The sequence below is a fragment of the Lycium ferocissimum genome, chromosome 2 (genome assembly GCF_029784015.1).
Source record: "Lycium ferocissimum isolate CSIRO_LF1 chromosome 2, AGI_CSIRO_Lferr_CH_V1, whole genome shotgun sequence".
In the NCBI taxonomy this organism is placed as follows: Eukaryota; Viridiplantae; Streptophyta; class Magnoliopsida; order Solanales; family Solanaceae; genus Lycium; species Lycium ferocissimum.
In genome coordinates this window covers 70203254-70222043 of record NC_081343.1, presented here as the reverse complement: position 1 = coordinate 70222043, position 18790 = coordinate 70203254, and the positions used below count along the sequence as shown (strand labels likewise).

The following is an 18790-nucleotide window of genomic DNA, read 5'->3' as shown; positions in this document are numbered from 1 at the left end:
ACGTGAGCCTAATCAAACACATCATAAGTTGTGCTCTTACTATTAGACCCATGGCTGGGGCATGTGGCTATTACGAAGCAGATTGTAGGTTTGTTAACTGCAATCATGAAGTTCTCTCCTTCCATAATCTATGAGGCTTAACACTACGAGCCAACAAAAGCTTAACACTACTAGCCAATAGATGCATACAGTGCAAATAGTTGGTCATAGCTGTGATGATTGTCAACATTGTTTGCTTTAATAGAACTTAGACATATCCAATTTAACTTAGCAACCCATTGAAGAATATGTTCTAGTATTCGTCACATCGAAGTGAATTATCTAGGAGCCGTACGAACTAGGCAAATAACTAACATCTTGTCAAATTTATAGGAAGATTACTTAAAAGAGCAAAAGCCCCTTAGCTCTGCCGGGCACTGGACAGGGGTTAGCTCTGTAAAATGTGTAGAGCCAAGTGTGTGTGGTGTAGTAGTAGGCACTTCTAGGCCCCTTCCCCGCTACTGGATCACTATTTGTTTATTTCCTGTGTTAAAAATGATTGAATGAAGTATAAAGAGAGCTAAGTAAGGGTATATAGTTTGTGATTTGTATAACATCAAGAATAACAGTAATTGCACTTTAGCTCAATGCTGGTGAAATTTCACTACAAATGTTATGTTAAACACGAAAATATTTTTGTAAGCTGGGTCAGAAATCTTAAAATAAGGGCCAACCAACCAAGTAAAATATCACATCAACTGAGTAGAGAAGCAGATATCAGACATTACCCATAAATGTTGGACTAGATTTGGTGGGGTGCGCCAGGCCCAAGCAGCAGTGCAACGCATGGGCAACACGTGAAAGCCCAAGTAGCAAGCTACCTTAATGGACTCTCCCCTTAAAAAATTGAGTTAATATCATGTGAATCAATGGCTCACATATCAGATATTAAACTAATAAGAACAGATACTACACTTGATCTTAGCCAAAAGGCCGAGAAAGGTATGCTTTTAAAGAAGAATGGGCCTCAATTTTTATAGCAGTTAGTGGCTATCTACGCATTAGCTCTTCCCGATGTGGGATGAAATAGACTATACAGAAAACATTCCCGTTGCTCTCTCTGAAGTGTAAAGCACTTGGCTTCATATGTATCGGAGTCTGCCTAACATGAGAATGAACACCTCAGTGGATGATTCGAGTATTTCCTGATGCCTAACTACTAATGCTTATTTCACTTCATTGTGGTACTGCAGATCCCTAAAAGATTCATTCATTGCTGTAATACGAAATTTGAAACCTTCCAAACTAGCTCGATGTCTAAACTTTCTCTAATAACTTCCAAAAGATCCTATATGGATAATGTGTGTATCAGGCAAAGGTACTTCTAGCCTTTTTTTCTTTTTTCTTTTTTTAAATTTAAACTTGTAGTGTATCTTGGAGAATATAATTGCAGTATGTAATTCATATCATACTCGTTTGTCATGAGTATGTGTTAAAATCCAAAACTCAGGTCGAATTGATGAAACAGAGAAGGAATTTTAGAGAAAGGAATAAGGGGGAAATTGTTTTCTTCATTTCATATTAACTGCTTTACAAATAATGAGCTGTACAATATATAAAGGCACTAACCGACCTCTGAAAATATCTTAGATAACTAACTATTGACTAAGCAGCTAACTAATCAAGCTTGACATAACAATTAACAACTAACTCAGGCAAAGATCACGTGGGCTTATCTATAAGATTGGGGTCTTCAGATGGTCTTATAGCTGGAGAAGTAGTAGGCCAAATATTTCTAGCAGTATGTTAAGACAATTAAAAGAACGATGTAACATTAGGCAGCTAATGCAATTACGCAAACATCCATACCATGCTCCACGAGAGGTTCTTGAAGAAACCAAAGAGGGAACCTGCAGTTTTATAATTTAATTAAAGAAAAAAGGAAATAAATTAATAGAGAAAAGACCACGTGATGTTAATTCACCTCACCTTTATTTCCAGGCAGCCAAAGAACATTGAGTGTCCACTCTGTTTTGTTATGTTTGTGAGCTATTTTATGTGGCAGGTTTTTAGTTGACATTTGAGGATCGTTTGGTCCAAAGATAGTGAAGTCCCAACTGCTAATGCTATGGTCCTTCGACCGCAAGCGCTTATCAGCCGAATTGCATATATTATTATATTTCATTCTCACGACATGTCAACTTATTAATAGATTTTCTCAAGTCTTCTTCAAAAATCATTTTCACCATAAAATATTCATTTACTTCATTTTAATGATAAACTTATAGTTTCTCAGCTATTGCCTCAGGGCTTAGGACTAGTGATAAAAGTAAAGCGCATGATATATGGGTCAGGCGCTTATGGGTCAGGCACACATCATGAGTTAGAATCTTGCCATACAATAATCGGTATTTAAGTGGAGAAAGGTAGAGCGATGGCGCATTAGGTAATCGAGTTGTAAACTATACGTCAGTTAACCCTCTGAGATTTCTCAAATTATTAAAAACATCTCATATATTAATTTTGATATTTTTACTCTTGATTTAAAATCACAAATAAACATAATGTAATTGAGTTCCGGAATAAAACTACGCAAATAAGCTAAATATTAATTGTCTCATAAGAGCTACCCTTCAAAACGAATAAGGACAAAAAAGAATTGTCTCCTTAAATCTCTTACAAAATATATTCTTGGGTAGCAAATACTTTCAAGTCAATACGTAATAGATTTTAGCTCGATTATAATTAGACCCACAAAAGCAGGTGGTTGAGGATAATGAATTAGTCGGCATTTAATAGCTCAAAATGGGGTCCAAATGAACCGTCCATATCCACATAATTTATAGTGACAAAAAGTTAGGACAAACGGATTAGCTTTAAGCACTTCGCACAACTCTTCGAAAACGATATATGTCGCTCTGCTCCTGTCTACACCTTTTTGTATCATTACACAGCAACAAATCCAAAATAAATCATACAAATGCACTACTATTTCATAACTGTACAAAAAATATACTGCAAAATTTCCGACTTTTTTGTCCTTGCACTTATTTCCTATTTTCACTCTTTTAAAAGGAATTCATCACTTCTATGTGGTCCAGTTGATGAGCTTTGCATACTAGAGGACCCTGTAGTATTAGTATTATAAGATGATGACTCATCAAGTTTAAAGTGTGGGTTTGAGACTAAACTTCTTATGGTGGATTTGATAGAACCGCCAGCTAATAAACTTGAATTCAGGAAAGGTGGTTGGCATGGTTCTGGTATTTGATAATCCTCACACGTTAACATTTGGACAACTTCACTCATTGATGGTCTTAAAGCGACTGAAGCTTGAGTGCACAACAGCCCCACTTTTAGGACCTTTGATGCCTCTTCTGCTGGAAATTCACCTTTCAAGAGAGGATCTAAAGCTTCAGTGACCTGATTTGCTCTGTAGAGTTTCCACACCTGAAACCAAAAAGACAATATACTTATTTCAATTTATTCTAGACAAGGTTAATTTTCGCGTATTGCAACTGAATTCCACTCATTATAATAGTAAAGTCACAAAACTATTCCTTAGGCACTAACTTGAGTGACCAACTTTGCTCACTGTCACATCAAATTAACAAAATATTACCCACTATGATAGTAAACTCACTGAACTCCGCCCACTATAACAGTTTTATTTTGACATTATAGTGAGTGAAGTTTAGTAGCTTCATTGTTGTAGTCGGTAAAATTCAGTTACTTACATATGATAATAATGGTTTTGTGACTTTACTGTTATAGCTAGAGGATAAAGTCAATGATCATAATGATGATGCTAAAGAGAAATCTAGAGCATTCTTACTGTTTGTAGTAGAGAGCCAGAGTCCTCCGCAAAGGCACTGTTTTTTCTGCCACAAACAATTTCAAGAACAAGCACCCCATAACTGTAGACATCAGCCTTCTCTGTTAGCTGTCCTTTTACGAGGTATTCAGGAGCCATATATCCCCTGTACAACAAGAAAGTAAAAAAAAAAAAAAAGTAAATAACCATCCAAGTACTAAGAGAATATTGTTGGTAAGTTGTGAAAAGAAGTATTTAACTTACAATGTGCCTGCAATTCCAGTGCTAAGATGGCTTTTATCAGGTGCTAAACACCGAGCAAGCCCAAAATCAGCGATTTTCGCTTCAAGATTTTCATCAAGAAGTACATTGGAGCTCTTGATGTCCCTGTGGATGATTCTGATCTCCGAACCTCTATGGAGGAAATCAATGCCTTCTGCTGTTCCAACTATAATACGGAAACGTTCTTCCCAACTTAGAATCTTTACCTTGTTTTTATCTACAACAGAAATTCAACAACTCAATCAGAAGTCTGCGACTGTCACTACATAACGACTTAGAAATGTACAAGTAAGAACAATGCAGTGTCATAGTTTAGGTTCAACTGTCAAGGCATTTTCCGCTCTGCCCCAACCTTTGAGGCCTCATGGTTTTTTCCCTTGGGGCTTACGCCAAAAGACGTCCTGACAATTAAATTCCTAAACTCGCCCTTTATATCTCTAACTACCCTCAGGGGTCGTTTGGTTGTTGGTTAGTAAGTGAATTATTCATTAAAACCAGCATAACTAGTACCTTGTTTGGTAGCATTTTAGTAGCTATGCAGACCAAGTATGGTGTTCCGTTACCAGTTTATAATCCCGCATAACTAAGGAATCTATGTATTATTTTATGCAGGATAGAAGATGGATTAACTAATACTTACATGAATAACTAAACTCTGCAGCACTAATACTTGCATAACTCTAACTAGCAACCAAACGACCCTTTATTGTATGGAATAAGAAAAGACAGATAATTACCAAATATATATTGGTCTAGACTTTTATTGGTCACAAACTCGTACACGAGCAGGCTCTCTGGGCCTTCAATGCTACAACCCAACAACTTGACAAGATTTTTGTGTTCAATTCCATTGATGAGATTAATCTCATTGAAGAACTCATCAACCCATTGCCTTGTATTGAAAAACAGTCTCTTGACTGCAATAACCTTCCCATTAGGCAGAGTCCCTTTGTATACAGAACCATTTCCTCCTTGGCCAACTTTAGTTGAGGGATCAAAATAGTTTGTTGCCTGCTCAAGATTTTCATACTTATAGTTCAAGCTTGACCTGTTGTATGAACTCGATATCTTGCCAAGATTCATGCGTTCTGCAACAATGCAAGTGTACGTATTAATATACAGTTCGTTGAGTGTTATCAATGGTAACAGTAAAGTTATAAAACTATTTTATTTTGTTCTTTTGATTATACCTCGTCTTCGCCTTAGTGATCTTTTACGAGCTGTGTAAGCAACAGAGAGAACCAGCATGGTGAAAGCTGTCACTCCAAGAATGATAGCTACTATCACCCCTTTGCTTAGCCCTGAAAATAAGAGCATTTCATTACAAAATGCAGAAAGATGATTGGCTTTGGGTTTTTTTTTTTTTTTTTTTTTTTTTGGTGTGGTGGGGTGGGGGGGGGGGGGAGGTTGGGCCGTGGTGGGTGGGTGGGGGGGGGGGGGGGTTGTGGTAGACAAGTCTAAAAAGTCTCAAGAGGGGCACAGAAAGTAACGTAGGTAAAATTGTAAATGGCCATAGGGACCATTTTCTTTTTTAACAACCAAAAATGTCAATTTTGTAATAGGAAAAGTTTGAATTTAAGGGTCACGAAACTTTAGAAATTTATGGCACTTCAACGTTAAATCGTAATTAATGGTGCCATCAAAATTAAAGCAAAGCACCAACCGCCAAAAATAGTAAAGCAATAGGAAAATCTGACCAGAGGTAGATGCAGCCACATTTAGTTTTGACATGGAACATATATTTTTGTGTGAAAATTACTAAAATTTAATAAATTTTAAATTTTAAAAAGAAATGAAAGGTAAGTGGAAACGTGCTCTTGAACCAAATTCGCCTTGACAGGCCACCGTTTAATATATTTTAATTAGTACGTCAACTAATAAAATATTAAGTACAAAGTAGTGTAATTTACTAAATTACCCTAAATTTTCTAAAGGGAAAAATAGTTTAAAACATTTTCTAAGTCTAAAAAGGACACTTAAAATGGAAGCGAGTATATGAATCACATAATAATATCTTCAAGTGGCAAGAAATTGTAATTTTTTGCATTAAAATTGTTTTAGCAGTAAAACCCAATTGATTAAACGAAGAAGAAAAACAGATATAATTCGGTTTCAACATTTCCATTAATTTTCAAAAAATCTATTGATTAAACGAAAAAAAATTATTGAAAAATGAATAAGAAATTACTTACCGCTACTACTTCCCTCATTTGGATCATTGATAAAATTCTGTGTAGAATATCTCAAATAACAGCCAGCCATTAAAGCTCTAGCATCTTTATTCGGAAAACAACTCTTAATATCTCTACTTGCTTTATCCAAACATTCTCTACAACCTGTTTTATTCACAGTTTTCCAACATTGTGCCAATCCATAAACTCCATTCAAATGCGCCACAGCATAACCACTGTTATTCACCGCTGTTACCGTCAATCTTTCAATCAAATTACCAGCAGTAGCCTTTAACGTGGTCAATTCTTGTCCACTAGCCAATCCAATTGAGCTACTACAGTTAACTTTATCTTCAGCAGCATCAGTTGTCTCATTGAAAAAATTATAGTAATCGTAACGAAGAAAACATCCGTCAAGATATATTCGACCTGATTTACCAGGAAGACAACGTGGGAGTCGTGTTCGACTTGCAGCGTAACATAAAAGACAATCTTGATGTGGAAGATCTTGATAACAATTTGCTAATGCATAAATTGAAATATTTGGTGAAGTTACATGATGGTTACCCCAATCATGATCTGTCACACGTTGTGAAACAACTTCCATTAGTTTAACGAACTGTGGAATTATGATTGCTGGTGTTGTCCTGTTCGTGCCACATACAAGTCCAGCTTCTGAAATTCGAGGATCGGCTTCACAAATTAAAGCATAATTCACCAAGAAAATCAATATCCATTTTGGGAGTGGGAAATTCATTTTGTTTTTTTGAAACGATACTGGCAAGCTGTACTGGATGCGAACAAAGTTTACTAGAACGACGATTGGAGAAGTCTCGTTCTACTTCTCCTTCGTCTTACTCTATGTGATTACGTTTTGGTAGTTGATATGTTATGATGATGATAATAAGAAAAGAGAAATATGGTAGTTAAGAGATTGGAAGAAGAAGAGAGGAGAAGAGGGCAGTGAAACGAATAAATGAATTTTTTTGACTAGTGTTGTTCAAAAATGATTTGGACCTTACAGCCAACCTTTGTCTGCTACGTGCCCTTTTTATGCGTTCCCATATGCTAAATTTGGACCTCTTTCTACGATTTTACTATTCAAAGTCTTTGTCTAGTCTCTAGATAACTTTTTTTAAAAAAAAAAATCATCTTATAATCTGTCAAAATAGTGGTCGTCTATACCTACTTGCTAATATGTCTAATATTACTACTTGTTAATTACTCAAGTCATAGTCAATTAAATTGTTATTTGGTTGATCGTGTGCGTTGGCCCCTTCATAGTCATTTAATAGTGATTTAGGAAGTTTCTACCTCGCTAGTAGTTTAATAACATGCTTTGTCCCAAGTAAAAACCATTAAAAAAAAATACACAATTAAGAAGAATTGTCGAAAGGCAAATTGGCCATCTTACTTGATACATCACTAATGACATCTTACTTGGATGCCAAGAAAAAAAAATAGATGATGAAGAAGAAAAACGATTACACAATTAAAATGAAATGTCGAGAGCAGGAAAATTGTCCAAAAAGAATCAAGTATTGGTAGTTGATGGTACATCACTAATGACATCTTAATTACTTGGCTACCAAAAGCTATAATTGTAGTTGTAAAAACATATGAAAGTCAAGTAGTTGTATCTGTCAACATGATGATAAATGGCGAAATTCACATGGTAATATTAAAATAATGAAAACAAACAAAAAATGATTCCTAGCTTGCACCTATGTCCATAGATTCTAGTGATCTACACCTCTGTCGGATGATCAGATGGAAGTCAACATAAAGAAATTCCAGTATTATATATGTGTTAAAAATTTAGCCACATTTTTTATTTACATCAAAATAATAAATGCAAAGTATGTGTTTTTCATTTACACAATTAATTAAGTAATATGTTTTACCGCTACAATTTGTAACTACTCAAATTATAGTTTTTGATTTGGTGCAAATACTGACGGTTAAATTTTTATCTTATATATTGCAGTCATGCTTTTCTATACACTATGAGTGCATTTCAAATTATTATAATAGGTGATCTTTCTCATTTTTCATGTTGCAACTAATCCAACATAGTATGAATATGTACACAGACTGTAAATTTTAGGAATGTGAACTCATTTAATTAATCAAAAATCAAAATTAAACTCGGATGTCATAATTTTCTCTATAAAAATAAATTTAAACTAGATTCTCAAAAAATATTTTAAATACATTTTCAATTGTCACTTAGGAGTATATAAGTCAAATTGGAATTTTAAACTCCATGTCTATTGAAATGGTGCAACATAAATAATACTACCATTTTCCTGTAATCTGTCTGTAAACGAAGAGCCAAACTGTGAACGCAAAAGACAGTATAGTAGTTGAAACTACCGACGAAATTTTTTTTTTCTTTCTTTTTAAAAAAAAAAAACAATCAGACAAATAATCCATACAAAAAACAATACTACCACTCGTTGTTTTTCTTAAGATTAACATTGCTTTTGCGTATAAAACCGCTTTTATGAGTCGATTTTTGTGCCATTTAAGTAGAGTAGTAGATACATCGTTCTCGTTGTTTTTCTTCAGGTTTACTTTTAAAATAAAATCTCCTTAACTGTAGGAAAATATACCAATTTTTCTCTTCTTTTTCTCCTGCTCTCCTTCTGGAACCAAAAAAGTAGAAGGTCCCGCTAGTAATAGCAATATATTATTAGGAAGATGAATTGAACGTCAACTAATTACAACAAAAGAAAACTCTTGTTTATTGTCGTAATTAATTACTGTATTATTCAATCCCCGTCATCATCTTATTAGCAGAAGTTATTGACTAACAATACATTTTCTCAGGACAATCTGGGATTAGTTGCAAATTGGTATTGGGTGAGAAAGGAACAGGCTTCTAGAAAGACCGGGGGTAGTAATTAGAATGTATTTGGATGAGTTTAACGTTAAATTAATCACTAGAGGTAAAGCTTTGGGGCTATTAGGGCTATTTATAGTTTACCAAAGTTTATGGCTATGCGGGTGTACACAAATATATTGGGCGGCTATACGTGAATTTTTCCCTATTTATTAGTACGCCCTCCGTCCATTTTTACATGTCCATTATACTAAAAGTAGATGTTCATTTTAGAGAAAAGACATCATTTCCCCCTGGAACTTGGCAGCAAAACTCACTTTAGCAACTAAACTTAACTCTGTAATTATTTACCCCCTAAACAACTTAATCGATAATTATTTACCCCCTTAATGGTGACGTGGCAAGAAAGTGTACTTGTCTCTTAAAAGCGCGTGGGAGGAAAAAAATAAACACTAAAAGTGATCCCAAAAGTCATCTTCTAATGATATATTAAGATTTTCTTAATATTTTATATTTTAAATTAACTTTTTCCTTTTCTTTCTTATTCTTTTCCCTTCTTTCTCGTTCTACTTCAATGTCCCCACTATTTTTTCTTCTTCTTTGTTTCTTTGTATATAGATTTAATTTATGGGTTTGATTTGACACAAATAAAGAGATTAAATTTGTTGAGTTAACAAACCCGGTTGCAAATAGCTTATGATTTCAAATGCATAAAGTTGGCATTTGCATAAAATTGACATTTGCTTTGGGTGTTGGTTTCTCTCTCTAGTGTTGTTATTTTGTTATTATACTTTAATTTCTTATTACATATTCAAGAACAATCTTTGTATTATTGTTATCAATTGAATGCACCCACCGTTTTGTCTGAAGAAGAGGGGGGCGGAATACAGTATCGGGACTATTGTTATTTGTGTTAACAATAACAATGACTCAACTTCTCTTGAACACGAAAATCACCACCAGGTCAATGTATTAAGTTTTCCTAATACTAATAAATGGATATGAGAGGTAACTAAACATAACTAAAAGTAGTAAAAACACAACTAAAAGTTTGATTTAAAAGTCCGCCTTGTTTAGTTAAACACATGCTTAATCTCGATTTACAAATTAATAACAATTAACATAAGGTGTCAAACAAGAAATTGATTAGGTTGACACACAATTTCATTATATCGTACATTAAACGTTCTTTTAGTGTGTTATCCTGACATTGTCCTTTTACATTTGTTCTTTAAAGTATAGAGTAGTATATTTCTCCTCCACCAATGAGCTAATCTAATAAATAATTAACTTTCGTAGAAGGAGCCCAAACAATAAGCATTAAATATCTGGCTAACTCGACCGATTAAGCATGTGAGTTGGAACAATATCTGCATAAGAAGATTAAAATGCAAGCTATATACTTTCTTAGAAATACTTTGGAGGGCACAGTTATATTTAGTTATCACGGATCCTAGCGGACTTTTAGTTTTGTTTAACTAAAAGATTCACTTTTAGTTGTGTTTAACTAAAAGAACTTTTAGTTATGTTTAGTTATGCATCGTTTCTTATATTGCAAATTATTCACAATGCGAGTGGGGTGGGGGTGGAGGGCGGAAGAAGGTGGGTTTGGTTGTTTGGTTGGGGGTGGGGGTTGGCGTGGTGGTGGTGTTCTTCATTAAGAAATCACAATTATGCGAGGGGGTGGGGGTGGAGGGGCGGAAGAAGGTGGGTTTGGTTGTTTGGTTGGGGGTGGGGGTTGGCGTGGTGGTGGTGGTGTTCTTCAATAATGAAGAAATCACAATGCAGCTGGGGTGGGGGTGGAGGGGCGGAAGAAGGTGGGGCGGCGGCGGTGTTGGTGGCGGGGCCGGCAAATGAGGAGAAAGTAGAAGAAAGAGAAAAATAATAAATAAAATGAAGAGTTGGTAATTTTTGACGTCAATGATGTGGCAATGACGTGGCGCGAAAACACTCAAGCTGGTCCCGGAAGCCGCTAAGGGGGGTAAATAATTATCAGTTGTTTAGGGGTAAATAATTACAAGTTTAGTTGCTAAAGTGAGTTTCTTTGACTAAGTTCCGGGGGGGAAATGATGTCTTTTCTCTTCATTTTACTTGTCCAGCTTGGAAAATCAAAAGATAATTTATCATTTCATATATATTTTATCCTTATTATTAAATATTGGGTTGAAAACTTAAAGGAATTGTTAGTGGTTACATAGCTTATGAGGTATGTATGGTTTATAATAATTAGGGGTGATATAATAAAATTGTCATTTTGTTTATTGCTCCTTAAGGGGTGTGCTAATTAAAAATGGATGGACGTAGTAGTAAATTTTGATTTTTGTCCTTATAATACTTTAGTAAGCATTTTAGACCTCAATGTGTGTGTTTTGACCCTTTAGCTAATAGATATATATTATGTTTATATTAAGTATCATTAAAGATTTAACATAACATATGGTTAATACTTCACAATTAGTTAAATTTGTGAAGATTCACTAATAAAAGAATCAAAAGTGCAAGTTTCAATTAATTAAAGATCAAACGCTTCTTAACCAAGTATTTTAACAACCAAATAAGAATTTGTCAATAGGACTAAAACAGCAAACTACCCTTTTTCCTTTTTTTACTTTTCTTCTTATTCCTTACCGTCTTTATCTGGCAAATCTACGAATCTTATAGAAGCTTCTGTCTGTGTTGTTTTGTTCTGTAAATATTGCCTTGTGAAATTTGAAAAAGAAGGTACAAAAAAGACTGTAAAACCAAAATGTAGAAGCAAATTAAAGGAAAAATAAATAAGTGACAGAAGAATCCACAGGGAAAAAAAAAAGGACCAAAAGAAGACTAACAGAGGAATATGAAATTTTGGAGCCACCTATAATTAAACCAAAAGGAAAATCCAAGAACGCTAATAGTAGTTTATATGTGTAGTCGTAGTCTTAATTTGGACATTAAACAGTAACCGGGAGTATATTAATTGAAGTAAACAATTCATTAATAGTACTTCCTCCGTCACCAAATAAGTGTCATCGTATCAAAAAATCACGCCCATTAAGAAATCAATAAATACAACGTGAAGTTTATTAAACTGCCCCCATTTATTAGATGTTTTTGAGAATTAAGCAATATTAAAGAGGACTACTTCTTTAATGCGAAGGGCATAGTTAGAAACACTCGCTAATTTTGTATTGAATTCCTAAAGTGACACTTATTTTGGGATAAATCTCTTTTGCTAATGTGATATCTATTTTGGGAAGATGGGAGTAGTACACATATGAATCCAGGATTTCATGAGGATGAGCTCACCATTACTTTAATATAAGATATAAATTTTTATGGGGATAATTCACATTAAAAATATCAGGGAATCGCACCCTTCCAAATTTGTAATACATAGAGGAATCACACCCCTTTTGCATTCAAAAATAAGGGAATCACACCCTTCCAAATTTGTAATAAAATAGAGGAATCACACCCCTTTCTCATTCAAAAATAAGGGAATCACACGCTTCCAAATTTATAATAAAATAGAGGAATCACACCCCCTTCGCATTCAAATATAAAGGAATCACACTCTTCCACATTTATAATAAATTAGAGGAATCACACCCCTTTCGCATTCAAAATTATAGAGAAGTGTTCATTACCGTCTATCGACCTCGAAATTTAGTGCAAATACGATCTAAGAGATCCAAAACTTTAAGGCCACAGTGCAAATGGTACTTCTCCTTCAAAACAAAATGATGACTCTAACCAAAAAATGAAAATTTGTCAAATTCCTTAAAACCCATAAATCCCAAAATTCAAAAGAACCAAGAAAATAAGCTTTCAAAAGTCAAAACCCACAAACCCCAAAATTTAAAAACTCAAAAAAAAAAAAAAACAATAAAATTCAAAAATCAATTAAAAGACCAAAAGGGTGTTCGAAATTCGAATTCAAGACTTACCGGACACTTTGTTGTTCTGAGATATTTTGTTTTGGGATTAGAGAATAATAGTATAATAGAGAATAAATATGGGAATGGAGAATAGATTTTGCCTTTTGAAACTTGGGACTTTAATTTTACTTGATGGATTTTGGTAGGTTCATTGCTAGCTTGCAGCTAAGCTATCAACTATGGGTTTCTAAGTTGGTAAAATACATCAAAACCCCCCTGAACTATACCCGAAAAGTCGATATCACACCTAAACTATACTAACGACCTATTACACATCTTAACTTAGTAAAATTGAATTAAACTACCCTCGACGGACCAAAACTCGGGCGCGTTATTATCCACATTTTGAGCGCGTTGAGCCGTAAAAGGACGTATAATTTTTAAAAAATGGAAAATTTCTTGCTAAAACCTAATTAATATTACCGTTCAAATCATTTTCATCCACCCTACATTTACTTCACCCACCCACATTTACCATACCCGTTTAAACCCTGTCTCCTAAATTTGGTGAAGAACACGCCCAAATCGGAGCAAAAGACCAGTTGTTTTTGAATCAAAGGTAACTAAGTTCAACTTTATTTAGCTTGTTCTACTGTATTTTGCCCGTTTTCTGTCTCTTTTTTTTTTTTTGTTGCATTTGTCTGTACTCTTTAATTTCGTATGGAGCACTTGTTAAGTTGATTTTTTTTTTGTTCTTTTTTCTGTTAAAGATTGTTATGCAATGGCTAAAATAGGCTTAAGTAAGTTTTGTAAGCAAGAGGATGATCATGAGTTGAAGGATGTGCGATGCAAACATGGATTTCTTTTGCCATTGTTGACTTCTTGGACCCCAAGGAACCCTGGTAGAAGATATTGGAGTTGTCCATATTATGGTGTAAGTGAATTTTATTTCAAAAATTGAACTTTGAAGAAGTGAATTTGCCTTTGAAATATTGAACTTTGAAAAGTTGAAAGACTGATTGTTTTTAATTCATTTTATTACATTTTAGGGTGCTAGATCATGTGATTTTTATCTTTGGAAGGATGCTGACATTGATCCAAGATCCAAATTTGTTATTCCTAAATTGGTGGGAAGAATTGGTGAACTTGAAGCATCATTGGAGTCTTTTGGAAAAGTGATTACAAGCCTTCTGCATGTGGAAAGCAAAATTGATATGAACAACATAGAAATTCAACTAGAAAATTTTGGAGAAGACATTAAGAAGATGAAAGGAAAAAAAGAAGAAGTGGAAGAGTAAGTTGGCTAAGTCCAAGAAAAGGAGAAAGTTCTTTTGATTTCATTATTGTGTATTTGTATAGTAGTAGTAAGTTTTCTATTTCAAAACTTTTTTTTTTAGAGGTGTTTCAATGAAGTTGCCCTAAGCTCTTGTTGTAGTTTGGCATGTCGTTAGCGGCATTGCACTTGTTAGTGTTGTAAACAACTTGTTAGTGTTGGCATTTTGTGAAATGAAATGGCAATGTTGGCTGTAATGTTGTTGTTGTGCAATTCTTAGTCTTGTGCAATTGCTTCTCAAAATTAGTAAGTATAAGGCATAAAACAGTGACAACATTTCATTTAACATTGAAAGAACTTTCATTAATCGAAGGCATAAAACATGAAAATAAATAAAGAGACCTATTCTATGATTACGATCTCCCGGTGCCTTCTTATTAACGAAGAAGCATATGCGCCCGCCGACCTCGCAAGCTTGAAATTCCAAAACATTTCCTCTTTGCAGTCGTTGTCATCAACAAACGCCTTCCATCCTTGGCAAAGGCGCTTGTATGCACCCACTTTATATTGCATATAGTAGGCGTGAGCATTGTGAAGAACAACCGCTTCACGGTCATGGTTTGGAAGGAATTCGAAAGTATGGAAAGGAAATATGAAGTCATCCTTGTCAACGTATGATTTTGTTAACTTCTTCTCAAATGTTGTTAGGATGGTAGTCATTTTTGGTTTGAGGGGTTGTAATGAAAATTAGTGGAAGAAGTATGATTTAATAAGAAGGCGATTTGGGTGAAGCATTAACCACCAACCACCTCACTTAAAGAAGCCAAAGGAAATGGTCAAAATCTTGAATTAAAAACAGAGTACAATGACTTCAAAAAGTGTACCAAGACTTGACCAAAACTGAACAAAATCAGTGCCATTCAACCCAACAATTAAGGCTAACAAAACTGCCAACAATTAAGGCTAACAAAACTGCCAACAATTAAGGCTAAAGAACTAACGTTAAATGCAAACACGGTGATACCCATTGATCAAAAGAGAGTGACTTTACATAGACAAGAACTAACGTTAAAGTACACAATGCTAATTCAAGTGCGGCATCACAGCTGCTTAATTAAAGTGCAGTCACAACATAATTCAAGTGCGATCAAATACAAATGCCTAAAACAAACTTAAATACGCAACATATCTACCAAAACACTACATATAAGGCAAAATACATCAAATCACAACTTAAACTACCCAAAATATAGATTTGATGTATTTTGCACGTAGTAACCCCAACCAAATGCATCCACACCGCCTAAACAAAGTATTTAAAAACTACATAAACAAATTCACAAAGCATTCAAAAACGATCAAGAGAGAGATAATGGTCAAATTCACAAGGCAAGGTGTTCATTTGTACGCTTTAGTCCTGGTTTGACCTCGCTTTTTGTTCCTTCCTTGTCACCTGGAGGTCATAGCTTGTCTTCCTTGCCATTTCACACCACCACTTGCTTTGTGCTGCAGTTCACCAGTGACAACTGCACTAGATTTGATGCTTCGAACCCTTTCACTAGGCAATCCAGGCTGCTCAAATGAATAGAACTACTTGTTAGTGGTACTTAATTTCGAAAAATGTTATTTAATTGTTAAACATAGAACGCACATTGATGCACTTTGTGTGTGCAACACTCCCATTCCAACCATCTTTGGCCTTTTAGTAGCAACACTCTACAAATTATACCAAAATATTAGCAACTAGTTCAACAACGAACACATGAAGAATATGAAATTATTTACCTTTTCGATCCTTTTGGCCTACCCCTTCCTCTACCGGTTGAGGTAAACTTGAACTTGGGCGGAAGCACTTGCGCTTGCACTTGGGCGATTCAAGTTGAAACATTCGGCCCATGTTGTTGTCTATAATGTCACACTTTGTGGTATATTTCATGTAAACCTTGCTCCACCTTTCGTGTTGTAGTACATCAACTTATCAAGGCATTCTTCTCCCAACGGTTTCATGCAAGCCTAAGTTCTCATTCAAGAGACTCAAAAGTTGACTTTGCACACCTCCGGAAAGCAATTCTTCCTCTCAAGGCCTCACGTATTTTTGGGACCAATTGGCTAAAACATGCCTAGCACACATTCTATGTTCAACATTGGGCAAATTGCTCGTTATGGCACTTTTAAGACCCATGAGGAATAAAAAATAGTAGCTTAGTAAAGTAAAAAGAACATTAGGGTAAAGAGTTATGAAATGGAGTGAATTCAACACTTAAATCTTACCTTCGCATATCTCGTTATAAAAAAAATTTCGATAAACCAAGTCCAAACCTCAACTACCGACTGTGCCAGCTGCATCATCTCGATTGTTTCCATCTTTACAAACAAAGAACAAGTAATTGACCTTTTGAGATTCCCTTTAAAAAGCAACCATCCAAACCAATGCACTTCCTACAACCAAAAGTATGACTTCTTCATTGCATCAAAACATATGTAGAATCCTCTAAACATTTTTTTCCACCTTCAAATGTCTCATCACTAAGCCTAACTACACATGTACTACCCGGATTTGATCTTAACAACTCATCCCTATAATCTAAAATCCTCCTAAACTCCAAAACATGGTCACCCCTCAACTCGCCCAAAAACCTTGTTTCTTGCTCTTCTACTTCCTAATGTTTGGTTGTTCCTTTATTCTCTCATTATAGTGACTAGATAAGAATTTGGTATTGCAAAGCTTGTTCCTATTGGTAGTGGTCACACATGTGAATTGGATTATGGGTCTTCACCACAAAGTTGTTAGTCCTAGAGTCAAGACTAAGCAAATAAAAGCCAAGACAACCCTCTACACACCTAACCCTTACCCTTGTAGGTTCATTAATACATTTTTCAATGGCAACATGCTCATGGATCGCATACTTGGTATAGTACTTAGCGGTTCTAAATTCATTAACACTTTCAAATTGGAGGCTTTGTTTCCCACACTATTTTCTTGGGGTTTATCAAACACAACTCGTTTGTCAACTTCCTTCTTTTTTGCTTTTACTCTTTGTTCAACTACTCCTTCATCATCATCGTATATGTCATCCGGATCGGTCTCAAAACTCGGCGCCATCCGAGGGTAATAAGGCTCATCACCCGCCAACTTACCTTCCATGGTGTCTCTATTAGCACCTTCGTATTCATCATACCCCACATCCGGCCCTTTTGGTCCCGAACCTAACTTAACATGTTCGAACAGCTCTTTCACCCTCTTTCCCTTCTTTTCTTTTCCGGCTCTCTTCCTCCCTAAAACCCCTTAGCTCCTCATCTATCATCACTTACTTCTCCTTCATCAAACAATCCATCTAGGTATGAATCTAAATCACTACCGATTTTAGGAGAAAAAGTAGGGGCATTGCTAGTATTAGGGGCGGGATTTGGTTCGATTAGTATTAGGGGCGGGCTAGTATTGAAAAGATTTGATTCGAATTATCAACGAGTTGGAGGAGTACAAGGGACGGAACTTGGAGAGTTAAATTGGAGAGGGGCGGTATTTTAGAGTTGGTTCAAAAGGAGGTTCATTGAATGGCTCTAAATCAAAGACTCAAAATGCATCGAAAAGATGGAACACCACTACCCCCCAAAGTCTTGACCGTTTATCAAAAGAAACATCACTTTCCTCCTCCACATGGGTTACATATTCTAATAAGGGTGGACAGCTAGGGGGCTCCATGTGACTTGTACAAAATGGCTATTAGTCAAACGAAAAAAAACCTGACTAGTGATTTGGTTTGACTTGGTTTGGTGTTGAAAAAAAACCCTGACCATAATTGGTTTGGTTTGGTTTTAGCTAAAAAAAAGTCAAACCGAACCAAACCAATCCGACATTACATGTATTCAATTTTAAACATATTTTATACAGAAAAATATTTATTTGTAATGTAATTTATAAATATTTCTTAAATTTTTTCGGTAGTTTTTAATCTATTATCATATTATTCAAGCTTGAACTTAGAATTTTGAATGTCAATAAGTTTTATATCCTATGGATGTTAGTAACTCATATAAAGTCCAAACCAAAACTAACTCAACACTAATACTAACAAAAGAAATTCAATTTACCACTAGGAATGTCAATAATGTTGGATATCTATTCTTTAGTTTGCATAATTAGTTTAGAGAGTGAAAATACATAACTTAAGTTTTTTTTCTTGTCATGTAATTAATACTTATTAGCCGTATTTATTTTAGCATGACTTAGTATTTTTAGTTCATGGTCATTTTCTTTATGGCTTATTAATTAGCAATATTTATTTTAACCCATTTTATTATCTTTTGTTGAGTATTTTAATACAATGTCATCAACCTTCTCACATTTTGTGTTATTTTCTTATGAAACACCTTAATTATATAGCTGTATCTTACTAGGACTAAAGAAATATTTGAAGTAAAAGTTATATGTTTTGTATCAAGACTATTCCGAAAAAAAACCCGAAAAACCCGAGAAAACTGAATAACCAGAGAAAACCCGAGGTTGGAAAACCCGAATTTTATTGGTTTGGTTTGGTGTATAAATTTAAAAACCCGACGCAATTGGTT

General features: G+C 34.8%; 2 protein-coding genes, 1 long non-coding RNA gene and 1 other non-coding gene across 5 annotated transcripts; 1 reads left to right on the top strand and 3 right to left on the bottom strand.

The window, feature by feature from the left end:
• Nucleotides 1–216: 216 nt before the first annotated feature.
• LOC132048393 (uncharacterized) lies at nucleotides 217–2156 on the bottom strand. Its single transcript, XR_009412959.1, has 2 exons — nucleotides 1969–2156; nucleotides 217–1889 (listed from the first exon to the last, which is right to left on the bottom strand). It is a non-coding gene; the product is annotated as an uncharacterized LOC132048393 (long non-coding RNA).
• Nucleotides 791–985, bottom strand: LOC132048427 (U2 spliceosomal RNA). Its single transcript, XR_009412973.1, has one exon. It is a non-coding gene; the product is annotated as a U2 spliceosomal RNA (small nuclear RNA).
• Nucleotides 2157–2746: 590 nt separating the features above from the next.
• LOC132047223 (cysteine-rich receptor-like protein kinase 42) lies at nucleotides 2747–7278 on the bottom strand. Of its 2 annotated transcripts, XM_059438188.1 has the most exons (6): nucleotides 6268–7277; nucleotides 5266–5376; nucleotides 4813–5163; nucleotides 4058–4292; nucleotides 3815–3959; nucleotides 2747–3429 (listed from the first exon to the last, which is right to left on the bottom strand). In XM_059438188.1, exons 1-6 carry the CDS (start codon nucleotides 7001–7003, stop codon nucleotides 3040–3042), a joined length of 1968 nt encoding a protein of 655 aa, XP_059294171.1. In that variant the 5' UTR covers nucleotides 7004–7277; the 3' UTR covers nucleotides 2747–3039. The 2 variants fall into 2 exon arrangements, with proteins under 2 accessions (XP_059294171.1, XP_059294172.1); XM_059438189.1 differs by lacking the exon at nucleotides 5266–5376 and having other exon boundaries at nucleotides 6268–7278.
• A 6255-nt stretch (nucleotides 7279–13533) lies between these two features.
• LOC132047915 (uncharacterized) lies at nucleotides 13534–14246 on the top strand. Its single transcript, XM_059438888.1, has 2 exons — nucleotides 13534–13882; nucleotides 13998–14246. The coding sequence occupies exons 1-2, from the start codon at nucleotides 13730–13732 to the stop codon at nucleotides 14244–14246; spliced, it is 402 nt and encodes a 133-aa protein (XP_059294871.1). The 5' UTR covers nucleotides 13534–13729.
• Nucleotides 14247–18790: the final 4544 nt, after the last annotated feature.